The sequence below is a fragment of the Staurois parvus genome, unplaced genomic scaffold, assembly GCF_062004578.1.
Source record: "Staurois parvus isolate SC_StPar_1 unplaced genomic scaffold, SC_StPar_1.0 ptg000908l, whole genome shotgun sequence".
NCBI classification, from domain to species: domain Eukaryota; kingdom Metazoa; phylum Chordata; class Amphibia; order Anura; family Ranidae; genus Staurois; species Staurois parvus.
Genome location: NW_028318704.1, coordinates 181,503 through 197,934, shown reverse-complemented (window position 1 = coordinate 197,934; position 16,432 = coordinate 181,503). Strand labels below are relative to the sequence as shown.

At 41.4% G+C, this 16,432-nt stretch overlaps 1 protein-coding gene across 1 annotated transcript in view; it reads left to right on the top strand.

Moving 5' to 3' along the window:
• LOC149442150 (class I histocompatibility antigen, F10 alpha chain-like) overlaps window positions 1–14,511 on the top strand; it is a 49,595-nt gene extending 35,084 nt beyond the window's left edge. The window contains exons 2-6 of the mRNA XM_089656469.1: window positions 5,654–5,932; window positions 8,781–8,894; window positions 10,415–10,456; window positions 12,104–12,143; window positions 14,082–14,511. Coding sequence (XP_089512595.1) covers window positions 5,654–5,932; window positions 8,781–8,894; window positions 10,415–10,456; window positions 12,104–12,141 — 473 coding nt within the window. The 3' untranslated portion in view covers window positions 12,142–12,143; window positions 14,082–14,511. The remainder of the gene's footprint in view (window positions 1–5,653; window positions 5,933–8,780; window positions 8,895–10,414; window positions 10,457–12,103; window positions 12,144–14,081) is intronic.
• The last annotated feature ends 1,921 nt before the right edge of the window (window positions 14,512–16,432 follow it).

The window sequence follows — 16,432 nt, the reverse complement described above, 5'->3', positions numbered from 1 at the left end:
CCGCCGCCATTTTAGGAAAAATTTCGATTCGCGCGTCCGAAGTAGGCTATTTTTCGGATTTTCGGAAATCGAAAATTTTCCAATATTCGACTCGAATTCCACTTCGCCTACTTCGATTCGCTCATCTCTAGTTATAGCGTCTACAAACTATGGTACATTCAGTGGGTATAGAAAATAATCACCCCTGAAAGCCTGAAATGAAGACACACAGTTTTTGTTTTATCCAACATCCGGAAGAAAGATATAACACCAACATGTCAGAATATTTTTTTTTAAATTCAAAAACAGAATCGCTGAGTTGGAAAAAGGATCCCCCCATCCTCCTAAAAATGACCTTCTCAATGGCACACAAACCCATTTGACTTTCAACTGTGATTAGTTGTGGTCATTTTGATTAGCTCAGCATAAAAAGAGCTTTCCTGGAGCATTTCAGTCCCTGGTAGTGCAGCTGTAGAAAACTATCAATTATGGGTGGCAAGGCACTATCTAAAGATCTCTGGGATAAAGTTGTGGACAGGCACATGTCAGAAGATGGATACAAAAAAATGTCAAATGATTTATGAATGCCTAGAAGCACAGTGAAGTCTATTATTAAGAAGTGGAAGGTATTTGGTACAATACAGACCCTCCCTGGATCAGTCGTCGCTCCAAACTGGATGAAAGAGCCAGGAGGAGACTGGTCAGAGAGGCTACCAAGAGGCCTCCAGCAACTCTGAAGAAGTTGTAGGAATTAATGGCAAAGAGTGGTCATTGTGTGCATGTGAGAACAATATCACAAATCCTCCACAAATGTGGCTTGTATGGGAGGGTGGCAAGAAAAAGCCGCTCCTCAAGAAAGGCCACATGCAGTTACCATGGAGCTTTGTCAAAACGCACCTTGAAGATTCTGAGGCAACATGGAAAAAGGTGTTCTGGTCAGATGGGACTAAAATGGAATGATTTGGCGTCAACACTAAACAAAATGTCTGGCGGAAATCTAATCCAGCTCACCAGCCAAATTCCACCATTCCTACTGTAAAGCATGGAGGGGGGAATATCCAGTTATGGGGGGATTCTCTGCAGAAGGGACTGGAGCACCTGTCAGGAGAGAAGGAAAAATGCCATCAAAATTCTGAGGAAAATCATCTGCCCTCTGCCAGAAACTCCAACATGGCAATGACCCAAAGCACACAGCAAAAAAGACCCCACAGTGGTTGGGGGAGAAATGGGTGAATGTCCTTGCATGGCCGGGTCAGAGCCCAGACTTAAGCACTTCAATACCGGGCACTTTTACCCCCTTCCTGCCCAGTCCAATTTTCAGCTTTCAGCTCTCTGGCACTTTGAATGACAATTGCGCAGTCATGCAACACTGCACCCAAACTAAATTTTTAGCATTTTGTTCACACAACTACAGCTTTCAAAAAGTTTGAAAAAAATATACATTTTTCTTTGTTTCCGTTATAAAATTTTCAAAATAAATAAATGTTCTTCATAAATTTAGGTCAAGATGTATTCTGCTACATTTCTTTGGTGAAAATAACCCAAATCAGTGTTTATTATTGTTCTGGACATTAATACTGAAAATGTTATAGGGAACTCCTAACCTCCTATTGATTAGTGGTTCCAAATTAATAACTACTGCAGTGGGGAACAGACACAAAACGATACACTCGGCATCTTTCCAAATAACTGTTCTGTTTATTTGTATTTGAAGTATTTTTATACACATGATTATGTAGGTATCACATTAATATTACAATTTTACTTTTATGGTAACAAGGGGCGTTACATAGGCAGGCTGATTTCTAATCAGGACTTGAAAGAATGCAAACATGTAATGAGAACATTTACACTGTTCAACAAATTTTTATTTTTTGCCAGTTTTGGAAACAAAAGGATCAATTTCTTAATGAATTTCACATTCTGAGTTCAAATATAACAATGAAATTTGTCAATTGGCTCTAGTTTTTCTGTAAACGGAAAGTTTTCTACTATAGGCGTAATGACTACATAATGCACAATAATTATATAGATAGATGTCTTTCCACAAATATAAAGCAAGTGATATTGACTACATAACAAAGCCTAAATGGCATAATATATTGCATAGGATTACCAAGAAAAATTATAGCCATAAGCTAAGTTGAATCATTTTAATACTTAGGATTCTCACTAGTTTTGTCTTCAGTTTGTGTCGGTTTTGCTTCTCTTGGCTTTTCTCTTGTATTCGAGGAAAGGGCTATCTCTTACAACTGTCCAGCAATAGTCAGCAAGCATTGATGGGCTCCATTTACCTTGATATCTTCTTTCCATAGCTGCAATGTCTTGATGGAAGCGCTCTCCGTGTTCATCACTCACTGCTCCACAGTTTGGTGGGAAAAAATCCAGATGCGAATGTAGAAAATGAATTTTTAGAGACATGTTGCAACCCAGATTTCTGTAAGTCTGGATGAGTTTTTCTACCACTTTCTTGTAGTCTGGTGTTTTATTGTTTCCAAGAAAATTTGATGTCACTGATACAAATGCTGTCCAGGCAGCCTTTTCCTTTCCACGCAACAGAGAAAGAAACTCATCATCATGAATAAGTTTATGAATCTGTGGCCCAACAAAGACTCCTTCATTTATTTTTGCAGCACTAAGTGCTGGAAATTTGCTAATCAGGTACTTGAAACCTGCTTTATTCTTGTCCATTGCCTTAACAAAGTTTTTCATTAATCCCAACTTGATGTGTAATGGAGGTAATAAGATCTTATTGCTGTCTACAAGTGCTGGATAGTTAACATTTTTTTCTCCAGGCTGCAATGACTGGCGTAATGGCCAGTCTCTTTTGGCATAGTGCATTTCTCTCGCACGACTGTCCCACTCACAGAGGAAGCAGCAGTACTTAGTATATCCACCTTGAAGTCCAAGTAGGATAGCAATCACCTTCAGGTCACCACAAATCGACCATTGATGTTCATCATAGTTGATGCACCTTAAAAGCTCTTTCAAGTTTTCATACGTTTCTTTCATTGAAACTGCGTAAGCAACTGGAACTGACGGCAGCTGATTGCCATTATGGAGCAAAACAGCTTTAAGACTCGCCTTTGAAGCATCAATGAACAGCCTCCACTCATCGGGATCATAGCATACGCCGATGGCTGAGATTAAACCATGAACATTGTTACATACAGCAATATCACCTTCCTGGACGAAGAATGGGATCAGATCTTTCTGACGATGACGGTAGAAAGACGTACGAACATCACTTGCTAGGAGATTCCACTGTTGTAGTCTTGACCCCAAAAGCTCTGCCTTGTTCTTTGGAAGATCCAGGTCTCTGATAAGATCGCTCAATTCCACTTGTGTAATGAGGTGGGGTTCAGTGGGTGTGGATGGAAGAAAGTCTGGGTCATGTGAGGTTGACGGTTGATGACTACACGCTTCAGGTTCTTCCTCACTTGACTCAACCACGAAGGATTCTGGTGCTTTAGGAATTGGTAGCCCCTCTCCATGAGGAACTGGACGTATTGCCGATGGAATATTTGGATAGTGCACAGATAACTTTTTCTTCTTATTTAGCCCTTTTGTTGGAGGCACCATACAAAAGTAACAATTACTAACATGATCTGTTGGCTCTCTCCAAATCATTGGCACAGCGAAAGGCATAGATGCCTTTTTTCCATTCAACCATTGCTCCAGTGCCGTCCCACAAGAATTGCAGCATATATGTGGTGCCCAGCTCTTGTCCTGGTCTCCTATCTTGCAGCCAAAATACAAGTTGTAGGCTTTCTTAATCATTCCTGTTATCCTCCTTTTTTGTGAGATAAAAGTTATTTCACCGCAGATATAGCAGAAATTATCTGCTTTATTCACACAAGTTCGAGGCATTACTGAGTAGCCTATATAAGCATAAAACGAAATGTAAAGACGCTGTCGAACTACAATCAGCTACAGATACTGCAGCTTTTATGCAGTGAAGTGATGCAATTAAAGGCTAATATTGCATCATCTCAGTATACATGCAATTTTCTATTGGTCACCAGTATCAATTGCGCAATATGCAGCTGAAGTTGCATCATAATTTTGAATGGCTTACGTCATTAGATGGGTGAATATATCATGGAAACTAGAGCCAATCAACATTTTTTAGGGTCATTTTCGTTTTCAGCACCCCAAAATTATGTAAGATTAGCTAATTTTATGCCCAAAACTTTTTACCTGTTGAACAGTGTTATTAGTGCCGTGTGCACAATGAGTGCAGTGTACAATACATAGGCAAAGCACACAAAATAAAATGCAGAATTTACAAATTTCCTTTACAATTATTTAGTCTGTAGGAAAGTTAAACTTATCGAGTCCACAAGACAGTCTGTCTTACCGTGGACACATGAACATCAAGGCTTTTGGAGATACTTTTGTAACCCTTTCCAGCTTCATGCAAGTCAACAATTCTTGATCGTAGGTCTTCTGAGAGCTCTTTTCTGCGAGGCATGGTTCACGTCAGACAGTGTTTCTTGAAACCAGTAAACCCAAAACAGGTGTGTGTTTTTTAAGGGCAGGACAGCTGTCAGCAACACATCCAATATCATCACACTGATTGGAGTCAAGGTTGGCTCACTCCTGGCTCCAATTAGCGCTGGGAGAAGTCATTAAGCTAGAGCCTCACATACTTTTTCCTCCCTGCACTGTGAATGTTTACATGTTATGTGCAATTAAACCATGGCAATATCTAATGTTTGTGTAGTATTATGTTCAGCAGACTGTGTTCTTCTATTGTTGTGACTTAGATGACGTTCAGAGCACATTTTATGCCCAATTCATGCAAAACTCCACGTAATCCCAAGGGGTTCACATACTTTTTCTTGCAACTGTATAACAAAGTATTGAGATGAACTTTTGATATTGACCAAATACTTATTTTCCACAATAATTTGCAAATAAATTCTTTCCAAATCAGCCAATGTGATTGTCTGGATCTCTTTTCTCATTTTGTCTCTCATAGTTGAGGTCTACCTATGATGCCAATTACAAGCCTCTCTCATCTTTGTAAGTGGGAGAACTTGCACAATTGGTGGCTGACTAAATACTTTTTTGCCCCACTGTACTTGTTGGGATTTTTTTTTACAAAAACTATGTAGCAGAATACATTTTGGTCTAAATTTTATGAAGAAATTTGATTAATTTTTTTTATTAGATATGTTTTATAGCCGAAAATAAAAAATATTTTTTTAAAAATTGTCACTCTTTTTTTGTTTCTAGCGCAAAAAGTACATAAATTTCCATTTGGTGCAGTGTTGCATGACCGCGCAATTGTCAGTTAAAGTAACGCAGAGCTGTATCTCAAAAAATGGCCTCCTCAGCAAGGGGGTAAATCTTCTGGAGGGCAAGTGGTTAAAAGACAAAAGCGCTGATCAATGTGAGCCATCCTGGGAGTCAGACAGGCCGCTTCCTGTCAATGAGATGCATGATGGATCGTCTTCTGAAGGGATGTCCTCAGGACTGCTCTGTGTTGATGGATCTACACCCCACTGACATCACTGACAGCTCACCTTCTATTAGAGTGAATGGTGGGGACTGTGGCCTCATAATTCTGTGCTGGAGATCATCATACTGTATGTGTCCACATTCATCTCATAGGAGAACATAGATTACATTTGTCAGTAGATCACATACCTTGTTTTCTCTCTCTCAGTGCGTCCAGAGGTGAAGGTGTGGGGCCGTCGTCAGTCGGATGATGTGACCAGACTTCAGTGCCTGGTGTACGGGTTTCACCCCCGACCTGTGGATGTGAAGTGGATGAGGAATGGGGAGGACCATGTTCCTTCAGATGAAATGAGTCCAATTCTCCCCCATCCTGATGGCACCTATCAGATCAGAGTCAGTGTGGAAGTCCCAACCAAGGAGGGAGACACTTACTTTTGTCATGTGGACCACAGCAGTCTGGGGGATGAGACTCTCAGTGTGAAATGGGGTGAGTAAGTAGGACTTCTATCTGTCCATACACCACGGGGTTATTTACTAAAATGTGGTGCAACTCTGTATAGAAACCAATCAGCTTCCAGGTTTTATTGTCAAAGCTTCATTGAACAAGCTGAAGTTAGAAGCTGATTGGCTCCCATGCACAGCTGCACCAGATTCTGAGTGCTCCGGTTTTAGTAAATCTCCCCCTGTGTGTTTATCACAAGTAATGCTAAAATGGAAACATCCTTTGTAATAAGCCGGCTGTGTTTGTGTCACTAAATGAATGAGAACGAGTGCAACCGAGGAACAAAACAAAGTACTGAGATACAGAAATAGCATTCAGACCGTACACAGCAGTATCTGGGGTAGTATTTCCCAGCACTGTGGCTGGTCGGTGATTTGTTGAGATTTGAAATCCATTTACAATGAAAGATCTGCCTTTGTATGGTTATCTGTAGAAAATTCCAGAATCTCCATGTCATTGGCATGTCATCATTTCATATTGTACCAATGATCACTGTCAGATATATAAGATATATTGTTCTTGATATATTAATCATTAGTAAAAGTATTTCTCCCATGTTCTATTCTGTAACATTGTCAATGGAGGTATTTGTTCTTCTTTTGTACCTCGGTAACTCTGGATTTAAAGGGTTAGTTCATATATAACTGAGAATTTACAGATAAAGTGTTACTAAACCCACAACAGTAAAATTAGTCTGTATATGTTGTAAATCATACTTATTATACTCACTGTGGAACTTAAGAGGGTAATCCTCTGCCTTGTGTAAAAAAGGCTGTTTGATCCTGTCTTCTCTGATCCTGCCCTTCTTTTGCTGTCCCCAATCCATCAGCCATAGATAGAGCAGCAGTGGGAAGTCTACACATGCTCTGTTTACTGTGTATTGATAGGTGTGATTTTTGTTTTTTCTTTTGGGAGGGTGCATGTGATCAGCACAGGGCCAATCAGCGCTGTCCAGATAGATGGACTGGGGCTATGCAGCCTTGTAGGATAGTCGGAGAATGAAAACTCCTCCTACAAGAGTAGCCAGTGCTCAGCCAGACACTGATAGAAGTCACAAGACTGCTACATACTGCTGGTGAGAAAAGGTATTAGGCAGTTTATATTTACTAAAATAATTGCATTTCCATGTTGTGTGTACTGTGGGAGACCAGATATAGTGAATGCAGGGTCCGGGGAGACCAGATATAGTGAATGCAGGGTCCGGGGAGACCAGATATAGTGAATGCAGGGACCGGGGAGAGCGGATATAGTGAATGCAGGGTCCGGGGAGAGCAGATATAGTGAATGCGGGGTCCGGGGAGAGCGGATATAGTGAATGCAGGGTCCGGGGAGAGCGGATATAGTGAATGCAGGGTCCGGGGAGACCGGATATAGTGAATGAAGGGTCCGGGGAGACCGGATATAATGAATGAAGGGTCCGGGGAGACCGGATATACTGAATGCAGGGTCTGGGGAGACCGGATATAGTGAATGAAGGGTCCGGGGAGACCGGATATAGTGAATGCAGGGTCCGGGGAGACCGGATATAGTGAATGCAGGGTCCGGGGAGACCGGATATAGTGAATGCAGGGTCCGGGGAGACCGGATATAGTGAATGCAGGGTCCGGGGAGACCGGATATAGTGAATGCAGGGTCCGGGGAGACCAGATATAGTGAATGCAGGGTCCGGGGAGACCAGATATAGTGAATGCAGGGTCCTGGGATTTGTAACACTTTAAAGGAGGCCATAGAGGCTGCCATTGCTGACTGGTTGATAATTGCCTGTTTGTCACACTGACCCTTTTGGCTTCACAAACCTAGAACAGGTATACAAATAGGAGTCCAAATTTCACTCTGACTTAGTTGATTTGGATATTTTGTTCCAGGTCAATGACATGGAAATTAATGAAACCAGAGGGTCAGCATGACATCCAAGTAAATGTTGGACACACCGGCTGGTTGATCAAAAATCCTGGTGGGATGGGAGATCCCGAGAGAGCCGTGGAAGGCAGCTGGAAGGGGGGGGGGGCTCCCCTCCTGCTGCTTGTGCAAGCAATCTGTATCGGGGGGATGCCTGCAGCTGCAGGAATCACTCCGGTACAACCACCAAAACTCCAGAACTGGCTAAGCTGCTCATGGCCGTGGTCGCACTCTTGCCCCCTCCATGGAGAGTTAATAGTGAAAGGACCACACATAGGCTGGAGCTTTGGGTGTAGAAGAGGACAACACTGGACTGGGGGTGAGGGTTAATTATATTGTTTGATTCTACCCCCTAGACCTACTCCCACTACAAGGGTAGATGTTGACTAACTCCTGTAGCTGGGCTGTATAGTAATGGGGAAGGACCTTTTGTTGTGCAATGAGGTGCATTGATGGTCCATTCAGAAAGCTCTGTTACAGTGAGAATTGGCCCCAGTTATCTGCTTCTACTATTAGTTGCTGTACCATACCAGTGCACTGTGCTGTACACAAACATTATTCTGTATATAGAACCTCTTTAGCACACCTTCTCTTTGTAAATGATTTGGAAGAATTTGCACCCTTCCCGAGGTGTTCCTTCCACGATGATCACACTAATGCCTGCTGACTGCACTGTGTTATTTATGGTGGACTGGTGATTGTTATCCTTCATGTTTCCCCCCAACACCGCACACATGTTTATGAAGTGTCAGGTCTGTTTCCTCATTATAGACCATTATATCTCATTTAGTGAATTATAATGTGCACTTGTAATGATATGATGGAACAATGCAGGAACAATGTGCTTCTATGACCTGTAATCAGCTGATTCTGGGACTAAATACACAAGACTGTCAGTAGATCTCACATCATGTTACTTCTGTGTTTCCCCCAGATCCCCCTAAGGACAATACTCCTATAATTATCGGGGTTGTTGTGGTTGTTGCTGTAGCGCTGATTATCGGAGCCGTTATTGGAGTCGTCATATACAGGAAACGCTCCGCTTCAGGTGAGATTACTGCACATTACACACCAGAGCTCTATTCATCATATAGGAGAACCAGACATGAGTTCTACACACTGATCAGCAGGAAGCCCTTGTATATGGACAACGAAGAAAATGATGTGTCAGCACAGAGGGATATTTAAGGTGGTTGTAAATACTCAAGGATTTTTTGCCTTCATGCATTCTATGCATGTAGGGAAAAAACCTGTGTGCAGCAATGCCCCCTGTCCCCTCATTACTTACCTGAACCCCATTGAGATCCAGCGATGAGCACAACAGCCTTGGCTGTCCCGGGTCTCTGCCTCCTCATTGGCTGAGACAGCAAGCGGGAGCCATTGGCTCCCACTGCTGTCAATCATAGCCAGTCAGCCAATGGGGGGAGGGGCAAGTCGCAGCTCCATGTGTGAATGGACACACAGAGCAACGACTTGGGAACACACCTGCTCGGGTGCCCCCATAGCTAGCTGCTTGTTATGGGGGACACCTGACAGGAGGAACGCCAGCAGGGGACCCAAGAAAAGAAAGATCCAGGCTGCTCTGTGCAAAACCACTACACACAGCAGGTAAGTATAACCTGTTTGTTATTTTATTAAAAAAAAAAAGAACCTTTTAGTATCCCTTTTTAAAGGCCTTCATATGGTTCTGTTATCAAACATTTCTACAAGCAAGCTCTCCAATTACAGTCCCTAGTTCAGTATGTTAGATTTTAAAGTTGTAACGGAATTGGTAATTGGCCAGACGGTGGCTGTAACTTGCAGTTCACTAAAGCTGGCCATACATTATACAGTTTTCTTGTTCAATTTCCTTTAGATCTACCTTCACCTATGTAGTGCAAGGGCCTGCCTGATTGCATACAAATTGAAAGTGTTTAGCTTTGACCTCATGATAATGTTTTGGTAAATCTAAAGGAAAATTGTATAATGTATGGCCAGCCTAAACAGGTACAATGTTAGAATCTATAATGCAAAACAGGTGCAGAATGGGGAAAGCATGAATACACTGCAGAATAATACACAATAGATGATGAAAGCTGCACTAACATGGGAGTCCTCCCAGCAATGTCTATGTGGCTCAGTCATGGTAACATGTGGCTGTATAGTATAGTCTCTATTAGAAGTCTGGCTGAGAATCATCACTTCAGTAAACAGTTCACAACAAGAACAGCTTCCTGCTATTATCCTCATAAACCGCGTCCCTCACAGTGAAGTCCAGGGTGGCTCCGGTAACACAGGCAAACGGCTGGAACAGATATTGTACAGATATTGGTCAGGATTATCTAAAGTTTAGGGCAATTTGTGAAGACCATTGATGTCATTTGTAACAGGAAATCTCACCGACCAGCATCAGTGAAAACCATCCGAAGGTCTCCACTTCATTAAAAACAAAGTACCAGCAAATACACAATAGAGATGTATACTTTTAATGTGATAATTAATTGAAGATATTTGCGTGACTTATTATATATGAAGAGTTTCAAAAACAATTTTCTGGTTCCTAATGTATCAAATTCTGGTTTACTTTAGGAAAGACGCCTGCTGATCGCAATATTTATGTTCCGGCTCCCAGTAAGTAACATTATTATGTGTTCTGTCCCCTCTGCAGTGTTATATTATGGGGGCTGAGCTGTAGAGTGATGCATATTGATCTGATATTGAGGCAACATTGTTTACAGAGATCGCACTGGGGACAGGAGTGAAAATTATCTAGAAACAGATTGCATGCTGCAGGTTCATTCTGTGATGATCTATTTTCCAGTTCATTAAAGTAAATGTGAACCCTCCCTTGTAAAACAACCCATTCAGTTTAAAATATAAATGAAAGGCAAAACATTTGTGTATAGATATAAAAACCATTATAAATACAGTTTTTTTTGTTTTTTTCTCTTTATAAGGCCTCATGCGCACAGGGCGTTTTTTTTCCGGCCATGTTTAGGGGCGTCAGGCGATATTATTTTTTATTTTTTTTCAAAACAGCCCTCCATATTATCCTATGTGTCCATGCACACATAGACTTTTAGAAGCTTTTAGCAGCAGTAGCGTTTAGCAGCAGGGAAAAAAAAAATAGCTGGGTGGGCATAGTGGGGCATTTTTGATGTACTACAAATCCTATCGGAGCCTCTTTCCAAAGTGAGTCCCTGCTTGGTACCCCCCATGTAGGAACACACAGAGATCTCCATCCACCAGAGGTTTCCTATACATCCCAATTCACTGGGACCTGCAGTGTGGATAGAAGTGAGATCCATTTATTCTTCATTGTCTTTCATTCATCCTTCTCTATTGGTGCTCTGTGAATGATATTTTGTACATACAGGTAGATGGACTGATCACCTCGGGGGGTAAAGGGATTTCGTTTACACAAAGTATCATTACAAATGCCATATCTGCAGAAAAGAAAAGGAACACTTACCTCTTCTACTCATTACAGTATACAGTAGTGATGTTTGCGATCATCAGGAGGAAGCAGGGAAAGCTGCAGGTAGTAGGAGAGTTACTGCGAGCCTTCCTTGGCTTCTCTGCAGGTTTGGCATCTTTAAAGATACTATGAGTAAAGCTGACCAATGTCGGTTCAAATCTCGGCCGGTCCCTGCTAAACCAGTCCAGATTTGAACCCTGTATGAGCGGGCTGAATGTAACCGAGTTGATTAATCGATCAACCTGAGTACAATCCGGCTGTCAAGCGACTTTGCAGGAAAGAAAATCTCTCCGTCCATGGCCGGGTTAAGTGACAGTTGTAAAGGACAGAGTGACGGGTGAGATAGACATTGTGGGGGAAGAAAGGGAATGTTTCATTCAGCATGAAGTAGTGAAAATGTGATTTTGCTCGTCCCATCACCTGTTATGATATATATTTCCTAATTGCCAATTCATACATACATGGTGTGATAGAGGTCAATGACTTACCTGCTTTCTTCAGAATTTTCTCTGTTTGGTCAGGCTACATGCACACGGGTGCTTTGGTCCATCAGCATCAGATTTGTGTTTTTGGACTACCGGGAGGCATAGGTGCAGCATCCTGTTCTGCTTCCAGCAGCCGGTCAGATCTATGACAGGTAAAATGACATGATGGGTGGACGTATGCCCCGATCACAGGATTCCTGTGGGAATTGGTACTGATGGGTCAAACTATCTGTGTGTAAGAGGCTGTCTGAGGGCAGGCATTCATATTTCTGTAGGCTGAAACTAACCATAGTTACCAACACATTCTATCTGCAGACAATGAAGAGAATTCTTCTAACTCCTCCAACAACTGAATGTGAGTCCCTGAATGTCATTACCCAGCTGTCTGCTTTGTATTACTATTATAAGTCTGTCTCCTGTCTAGTTATGTACAGTAGTACGCATGTTTGTATTCTATGTCACTGATTATCACATTGCTGTGACATCTTTCTTTATCCTCATGAATTGAACATTACCTGTTTATTTAATTACCACCCTCTATTATTTCATATGTTCCCTTATCACCACCTTGAACAGATTTTCTCCCCGCTCTTCTCAGTAGACATCTCATTGAAACTCACATCTATTGGCAACCTGAGTGATATTTTGAGGAGAAAAAACTCCATCTGATATTCTTTATGAAAGTGTGGGCACAATTCACTAAAGGTTATCGGAGGAGTTAAGTCAGTCACATGACCACATATCACATGTGATACTGAAAATGTCAATTCACTATTGCTAGTATGCGGTATGTACTGCAAAAACACTCGGTAAATACCGCATATAGAGACTTTAAAGTCAATTCAGAAAAGGAAAAAAATAATTAAATGCATGCGGTAATTTAAGTAGTGGTCCAGGCATGCGGTATGTACTGGTATCTGTCAGTACTGTCCTGGGTTGTTGAGGACTCCATGGCCACCCATTCCTTTACAATCTATGAGTCATCAGCTGTCAGCGGGGTTCCCCACTGATATATTAGACACAAACCCTGGAGCCCCTCACCATGTGTAGGCGAAAACCCAACGTGACACATACTGTATCCACCGTCTACAAGCCTGCCACCCAGGGACTTACGGTACAATATACAGTATATTGCAGCGCTGGAAATATGGTGCAGCAAACAGAAAAATGTGAAATGTTAACCACTTGCCCTCCAGAGGATTTACCCCCCTTCTTGACCAGGCCATTTTTTTTGCGATACGGCGCTGCGTTATTTTAACTCACAATTGCACAGTCATGCAACACTGCACCCAAATTAAATTTAGGTCCTTTTTTTCCCCCACAAGTAGAGCTTTCTTTTGGGGATATTTGATCTCCTGTGTGTTCTTTTATTTTTTTGTGCTATTAAAAAAAGCAACAATTTTGAAAAAAAAAAAAACCAGTATTTTTTACTTTTTTTCTATTAAACTTGTCCAGTAAAACAATTTTTTAAAAATCAAATTGTCATAAATTTAGACCAAAATGTATTCTTCAACATGTCTTTGCTAAAAAAAAATCCCAATTCGTGTAAATTAATTGGTTTACTTAAAAGTTATAGCGTTTACAAATGGTGGAATATAAACTGGAATATTTTTTTTTTACTAGTAATGGCGGCGATCAGTGACTTATTGTGGGACTGCAGCGGGCATTCTGACACTGGGGGGGGACTGACTTGGTGTCTCTGACATCCTCGGTGACACCAATACAGTGATCAGTGCTAATAAAAAGCACTGACACTGTACTAATGGCACTGGGCAGGAAGGGGTTAACATGTGGGGCAATCAAAGGGTTAACTGTGTGCTGTTTTACTATGGCGCCGTGTGTGTGTATTTCACTGTAAGCACACTGCTTTGCATGGCTGTGCTATGCATAGTCATGCAAAGCAGTGTGCAGGAGCTGACAGAAACAGTTCTCCCACCCCCACCCCCCGTCGGAGATGCTAGACAATCACCGGCTCACCCCCTACCCGGAACTGCAAAATCACGTGTGTGTATATATATATATAGTGATTTTGGGCACCCATTCCGCCCTGTAGTACTTCTCTTATAGGACGGGCGGGAAGCGGTTAAAGGTATATAAAATTATTTATGTAAATATTACAATAACTAATACTATCAGCTCACATATTCTCCTCTACATTGGTGACATTGGGCCCCATCACAAGAAAGGTGACAAAGTGTCAGATCAGAGGTCCTGGTTAGTACAAAGACTTCTGTCATTTATATTTTAACATTTACATTGGAGTACAACCAAAAATAAATCTCTGTCTTTACAGGATGACAATTGTCTGAAGATCATCAACAAGGAGATGGAAGATGTTGAGCCGTTCTGCTTTCAATCTGCCGGCTTGTTTTAGCATTTTATTCACTACTTTCAGGTGGACCCGTCTTCTATTGAATAATGAGCACTTTGTTCAGGATGTTTGGATCATTTTTAGATATAAATTTATTTTTACTATTCTGTTTAAGGACCTCCCCTTCCTGTATTCATTTTGGATGGATTAATTTTTATTGGTGTTTATTACCTGATTGAACGATTTTATCATACTTCCTGTTCTGTCTGACACTCCTCAAAAGAAAGGAATTGGAGGGAAATTTCCCTGACAGGGTCCACACAGCAATAACAATTTTATAGTCCCAGCTGTTCCCTACTTTGTCTATAATAAACAAAAAAAAAGTGTTTAATAAAAGTATTTGTTAAACTGATTCTGCCATATGTGAAATCAGATCTGTGTATTGCAGAGTAGATGGGAAGAATGAACAAATCCTATTTTATTATTAAAGTTGAATACTAGGTTTGCTTTTTCTTGCACAGTTACATTGGCCTGGCTTAGATCAATGTATGTATGTATATCACATACCTCACACATCTGATTGATGTTCGGAGAGCGGACCGCGGCTCCTTCTTCTTCCTGATGCTGCTACCAGCTTGAGCCCAGGCTATAGTAGTTGCAAGATCCAGGGAGTAACGAGCTGGTTGACCATGAGCGGTCCTGGCGTGGTGCTGTTTGTGTGTTTTGTTAGCCATCTTTTCTCTGGACTCAGGACAGATGGGAGAGGGACGCAGTGGCAGAGGAGTCTTATTCATGGAGGATCCAGTTTGGTGATCCTACAGGTGTTTTGGCCGTTTTCGGGTCAAAGCAAGGAGGTGAGCAGGTATTACAGCTATTTGTGGATATCTTTTTGTGGTCACGCACATCCACCACCCACGTTCACGGGTGTTTGACACATTGGACTACGTGGTGTTTCAACACCAATGTGGACATTTGTTCACGTATTTTAATTCTATACACAATATTTTTTTAGTGTCATGCATTTATCATAATTTTTTATGTTTATTTTCTGTGACAGTTATATACGCAAAACACACTTGTGGTCACGTGTGTGTTTTGTTTACACAATTTTTGTTTTGGAGTTAATATTTGAATTGAGGAATATTATTTGGGAGGTTTTTTGCATCGTTTTGATTTACGTGCGTTGTTCATTCATCTTCATTCCCATTTTGGACAGAGTTTATGCTTGGTCCCATTTGGACTATTTGTATGTTCACCATCACTTTTAGATCCCAATTAGGATCAATTCACAGACATTATTGTGTGATTATTATAGCCACTTTCTTTCATCACTTTGTGGATTGATACCCACTTTTCTCACCTTAAAGATCCCTGGAGGATCAAGTCACTTTCGGACACCATAGTAGTATTGTTAGGAGTTTATGAGGACTAAGTCACATAGGTAACACATTGTTTTTGTGTTTTGTTATATATTTTTTCACTTATGTTCATTTTTGGATATTCTGGTTATGTTATTTAGAGATGAGCGAAGAAATGAAAAATTCGATTCGGCTGATTCGGCGAATTCCAGTGTGAAATTCGATTCGATGCGAATTTCTCCGCTACGAAGATGACTTATTTAAAGGGTTTCTAGGCTTCAGAGAGCCTTTAAATTAGTGCAGAACACTGTACCTTTAATTTAAATGCCCTTGGAGATGAGGAAGGAGAAGGAGAAGGAGAAGGATGAGAAGAAGGAGAAGGAGAAGGATGAGAAGAAGGAGAAGGAGAAGGATGAGAAGAAGGAGAAGGATGAGAAGAAGGAGAAGGATGAGAAGAAGGAGAAGGATGAGAAGAAGGAGAAGGAGAAGGATGAGAAGAAGGAGAAGGAGAAGGATGAGAAGAAGGAGAAGGATGAGAAGAAGGAGAAGGATGAGAAGGAGAAGGATGAGAAGGAGAAGGATGAGAAGAAGAAGGCTGAGAATAAGGAGAAGGATGAGAAGAAGGAGAAGGAGAAGGATGAGAAGAAGGAGAAGGAGAAGGATGAGAAGAAGGAGAAGGATGAGAAGAAGGAGAAGGAGAAGGATGAGAAGAAGGAGAAGGAGAAGGATGAGAAGAAGGAGAAGGAGAAGGATGAGAAGAAGGAGAAGGATGAGAAGAAGGAGAAGGATGAGAAGGAGAAGGATGAGAAGGAGAAGGATGAGAAGAAGAAGGCTGAGAATAAGGAGAAGGATGAGAAGAAGGAGAAGGAGAAGGATGAGAAGAAGGAGAAGGATGAGAAGAAGGAGAAGGATGAGAAGAAAGAGAAGGATGAGAAGGAGAAGGATGAGAAGAAGAAGGATGAGAAGAAGAAGGAT